The sequence below is a fragment of the Petromyzon marinus genome, chromosome 65 (assembly GCF_048934315.1).
Source record: "Petromyzon marinus isolate PM22_M1 ecotype Great Lakes invasive population chromosome 65, UKy_Petmar_22M1.pri1.0, whole genome shotgun sequence".
NCBI classification, from domain to species: Eukaryota; Metazoa; Chordata; class Hyperoartia; order Petromyzontiformes; family Petromyzontidae; genus Petromyzon; species Petromyzon marinus.
Window position 1 is genome coordinate 4,716,911 of NC_133731.1, and position 6,000 is coordinate 4,722,910.

The window sequence follows — 6,000 nt, forward strand, 5'->3', positions numbered from 1 at the left end:
GTACACGATATACACACAGTGTGTGTACACGACGCACACACACACAGTGTGTACACGACATACACACAGTGTGTACACGACACACACACAGTTTGTACACGATATACACACACAGTGTGTACACGATATACACACAGTGTGTACACGACACACACACAGTTTGTACACGACACACACACAGTGTGTACACGATCTACACACAGTGTGTGTATACAACGCACACACACACACAGTGTGTACACGATATACACACAGTGTATACACACACAGTGTGTACACGACACGCAGTGTGTACACGATGCACACACAGTGTATACACACACAGTGTGTACACGACACGCAGTGTGTACACGATGCACACACAGTTTGTACACGACACACACACAGTGTGTACACGATATACACACAGTGTATACACACACAGTGTGTACACGACACGCAGTGTGTACACGATGCACACACAGTTTGTACACGACACACACACAGTGTGTACACGATATACACACAGTGTGTACACGACACACACAGTGTGTGTATACAACGCACACACACACACACAGTGTGTACACGACACACACACAGTGTATACACACACAGTGTGTACACGACACACACACAGTGTGTACACGAAATACACACACAGTGTGTACACGATATACACACAGTGTGTACACGACACACACACAGTGTGTACACCTACACACACACACACACGGTGTACACGACACACACACACACATAGTGTGTACACGATCTACACACAGTGTGTGTACACAACGCACACACACACACACAGTGTGTACACGACACACACACAGTGTATACACACACACAGTGTGTACACGACACGCAGTGTGTACACGACACACACACACAGTGTGTACACGAAATACACACACAGTGTGTACACGACATACACACAGTGTGTACACGACACACACACAGTTTGTACACGACACACACACAGTGTGTACACGACACACACACAGTGTATACACACACAGTGTGTACACGACACGCAGTGTGTACACGATGCACACACATATGCAGTGTTCACGGCATGCACAAAATATCCTGTGGTGAGCGATCGCAGTGGGCCAAATCTGAACAATTTTCACTTTGCTTGCCATCGTCTTCGTCGTTTACGTCGTCATCAGCATCGTCGTCATCATTGTCGTCATCGTCGTCATCGTCACCATCATCGTCGTCATCATCATCATCATCGTCATCATCTTTGTCGTCATTATCATCGTCGTCATTGTCATCTTCGTCGTCATCATCATCATCGTGATCATCTTCGTCGTCATTATCATCGTCGTCATTGTCATCATCGTCGTCATCATCATCATCGTCATCATCTTCGTCGTCATTACCATCGTCGTCATTGTCATCATCGTCGTCATCGTCGTCGTCATTATCATCGTCGTCGTCATCGTCGTCATCATCATCATCGTCATCTTCGTCGTCACCATCATCGTCGTCGTCGTCGTCATCATCATCATCGTCATCGTCGTCGTCGTCATCACCATCATCGTCGTCGTCATTGGACGCGCGCCTCCCCCCCTTCCCCCCCAATGCGTCGTGCCGCCGTTCCCCCAGGGCGCGATCGCGGGCACCGTGGCCGGCGTGGTGATGTCCTTCTGGATCGGCCTCGGGGCGCTCCTCTACCCACCCACGGACGAGCAGAGCCGGGCGCTGCCGCTCTCCACGCAGAACTGCTCACGGCCCAACACCACCGCCCCGCCGCCCGGGGACGGATCCTCGACCACCTGGGCCAGCGCCTCCACGCTCGCCGCCTTCACGGAGGAGGCCGAGTACAGGTGCGGTGACCGATTCGGAGACGCTGACAGCTGGAGTTGAGCACGCGCCGACCGGCTCACACTGCCAATGAATCCGTCTATAGCCGACCACGATTCACAGTGAGGACAGCCGGTGAGACTGGTGACGCCGGCAGCAACACCACGGGGATCCCGCTCCACACGACAGCCCCGAGGTCCCCACTAGGGGGCCCCTCTTATACACCTGCCGGCGTGGACTGGCTCCGCCCCCGGCCACGCCCCCTTTCTAGAACCTCCCAGCGGCCGCATCGCGTGAGCCTGTTGCCGTCAGGGCTGCGGTGAGCTGCGGATCCGCTTCCCCGCCAGCAGCCAGGGCTAAGCCGCCACGCAGCTAAATCTACGTCACGACGCCGGTGCCGGCTTGCCTCGGCGCTGCCACCTGGCACGACGCCAAGTCGCGGTGGGGTCGACCGGCCGCGGCGCCGAGGTTGGCCCCCCGGCTCTCCGCCGTGGTCGCGGTTGGGCACAGGCGCGGCACGGGGACGTGGTGAGGGGTGGGGGGGCAGAGACGCAGGGGTGGAGGAATCGGCGAGCGAAGTTCACGGGAACGTCGAGGGGTCGAGCGGGGTCGCGAGGGGTCACGAGGGGGGTCGCGATGGGCCTCACTGGTCTCTCGGTCCCCAGGCCCGACCTGGCGGACTCGCTCTACGCCGTCTCCTACCTCTACATCAGCACGGTGGGCGCCATCACCGCCGTGCTGGTGGGCCTCGCCGTCAGCATGGCCACAGGTGAGGAGGCGGCCCACGGGTGCCACCCTAGGGGGGGGCAAATTCTCCCAAGTGTTCACATCTTTTTGAAGCACGCTTGTGTGTGTGTGTGTTTGTGTGTGTGCATATACACGTAGTGTGTGTACACATATACATGCAGTGTGTGTACATGTACATGTAGTCGCGCCCGCTGCACTCTAGTAGCTGGCACCACCGACTGGATGACCCCTCCACCTCCCCACCACCACCCACCCCCACCACCCACCCACCCCCACCCCCCCCACCACGGCCGTACTGACGAGCGTCCCCGTTGGCCTGACAGGTCCCACGAAGGGCGCGAGTCTGAGGCCCGGCCTCGTGCGCCCCGTCTGTGACCTCTGCTGCTTCTGGTCACAGAAGATGAGGCGCCTGCTGTGGTGCGGGGTGAGGCACGGCGAGGACGAGCCTCAGGTGAGCCGACACGCGGTCACGCCACGCCCCCCACTCGACACACGCCACGCCCCCCCCGCCCCCACACCCCCCCGTCCACGCCACGCCCCCCCCCCGACCACTCCACGCCCCCCACCACCCACGCCACGCCCCCCACCGCACCCCCCCTCACCACTCCCCGCACGCACAGCCAACGCCACGCCCCCCCCTGCCCACACCACGCCCCCCACCGCACCCCCCCTCCCCACCACTCCCCACACGCACCGCTCACGCCACGCCCCCTCCACCGCCCACACCACGCCCCCCACCGCACCCCCCCTCCCCACCACTCCCCACACGCACCGCCCACGCCACGCCCCCTCCACCGCCCACACCACGCCCCCTCCACCGCCCACACCACGCCCCCCACCGCACCCCCCCCCCCACCACTCCCCACACGCACCGCACACGCCACTCACGCGTTTTTGGTGTTCGCCTCTCTGCAAAAGGAGCCCGAAGCGATTCAAGTGGAGGTGCCGAAGCAGCCGCTCGACACGAATGGCCTCGATTCGTACTCGGCGAGTCCCGTCAGGCAGACGAAGCTGTAGCGGCGTGGCGCGCCTCTAAAACGGAACCTCGGAGAAGCGGACGTGGAGGGGATGGGGTCCATCCATCTGGTCGTGACCCCAACGTGACCCAACCGGACCGGGATGGTCGTGACCCCAACGTGACCCAACCGGACCGGACTAAGATTTGGACTTGATCTCATCTCGTTGGTCTCTCTCCTCCTCTCTCTCTCTCTCTCTCCTTGTGAGTGTGTGTTGTTGTTGTTGTCGTGTTTGTTTTCATCCCAGCGGCCCACTTTGTTTCGAGTAACCCTTTCCACGTTCTCGTTCGAGACCGGTGCAGATGGTGACCGGCCAAAAATTCAAAAATAAAAATGTTTGTGAGATGGAAAAACAATAACAACAACAATAACAACAACAATAACAACAACAATAACAACAACAATAACAACAACAATAACAACAACAATAACAACAACAGTACGGATGAGACAACAATCCTCATCCCTTCCTGTGTTGCTGCTGTTGCTGCTGCTGCTAACTCCTCTTAGTTCAAACACAAGGGCTGAGTGATGAATCGTCTCGCAGTTTCAATGGGGGTTACGGTATCGATTAAAGATTCATCTGTGGGGTTGTTTTTTGCATCTCCTCGTATTGTTTGTGTTTTGTTTATCCGCTCTGGGTGGAGTTTGGTGGGAGGAGGGGAGGTGGAGAATGGTGAGGGGGGGGGGGCAAGGCTCCCCCCCCCATCCTCCTGCAGTGTACATAGTGTGATTCTGATGCAACAATTTGGGGCTGAACCAAAGCTCGGCTCGTAACGTGGGAGAGAGTAAATGGAAACAAACTTAGCTTCCTTTTCACTTACCGAGAAAGTTATCGCCGAACGCATCTGGCTCGTTAAGCGAGACGCGCCTTGCACAATCCCGAGCGATCCCAGTCAACGGAAGGGCAGCCCCACCCTCAGCCACGACACCTGGCTGGCTTGGCTGGCTGCCTTGTACCTCTTTGCTTCAAATCAGAGCTGCTGCCCACTGTTGTAATCGACCGCTCGATTTGTCGAGCGTTTGCGTAATAGGCCAATAGTGAGCGGGCAATGAATCACCTGCCGAATGTATGACGAGTCATTCCCTACCCCACCCCACCCCGACCTCGTCCACACGTGCAAATCCCACCAATCGCGTGCAAGGCGGTAACTCTGCCGCGCTCCTGTGAGTGGTCGTCATCCACTTCCGTACACGTGCGGGTTAAGCCAATCGCAAAGCTCAGTGTCGCACCCAATTGGGTGCCGTGCAAGGCGTCTCTCAACTGATGGGGTGCTCCGGCTGCGACACAATGCAGCCATGCCGGTGGCCAGCGTCGTAAAACAAACACAAAACGTGCCCGTAACATTTGACATTTTTCAGCAATGGGCCCGCACACACACACAAACACCACACACACCACACAAACACACCATACACATCACACACACATCACACACACACCACACACACACACCACACACACACCACACACACCACACAAACACACCATACACATCACACACACATCACACACACACACACATCACACACACACACACACCACACACATCACACACACACCACACACACACACCACACACACCACACACACAAACACCACACACACACACCACACACACACCACACACATCACACACACATCACACACCACACACACACACCACACACACCACACACACACCACACACACCACACACACACACCATACACACCCCACACACACCACACACCATACACACCACACACACCAGACACACACCACATACACCACACACACCACACACAGACCACACACACACCACACACTACACACACCACACAAACACACTATACACACACAACACACACCAGACACGAAACACACCACACGCACCACCCACACACACACCACACACACACACACCACACACACACACCACACACACCACACACACCACACACACACACACCACACACACACACCACACACATCACACACACACCACACAAACACACCATACACACACACACACCATACACACCACACACACCACACACACCACACAAACACACCATACACACACACACCACACACACCAGACACGACACACACCACACGCACCACCCACACACACACCACACACACCACACACACACACCACACACACCACACACACACACCACACCCACGACACTACACACATACCATACATACACACACCACACACAACACCACACACACACCACACACACACAAACCACACACACACATCACACACACACCACACATACACACCACACACACCAGACACCACAAACACACCACACACACACACCACACACACACACCACACACACCACACGCACCACACACACCACACACACACACCACACACACCACACGCACCACACACACCACACACACACACCACACACACACCACACACACACATACCAC

At 56.7% G+C, this 6,000-nt stretch overlaps 1 protein-coding gene across 1 annotated transcript in view; it reads left to right on the forward strand.

The window, feature by feature from the left end:
* Positions 1-4,163, forward strand: part of LOC116956497 (sodium-coupled monocarboxylate transporter 2-like) — a 28,518-nt gene extending 24,355 nt beyond the window's left edge. The window contains exons 12-15 of the mRNA XM_032978168.2: positions 1,600-1,820; positions 2,463-2,566; positions 2,868-2,995; positions 3,463-4,163. Of these exons, the coding sequence (XP_032834059.1) occupies positions 1,600-1,820; positions 2,463-2,566; positions 2,868-2,995; positions 3,463-3,561 (552 nt within the window). The 3' untranslated portion in view covers positions 3,562-4,163. The remainder of the gene's footprint in view (positions 1-1,599; positions 1,821-2,462; positions 2,567-2,867; positions 2,996-3,462) is intronic.
* The last annotated feature ends 1,837 nt before the right edge of the window (positions 4,164-6,000 follow it).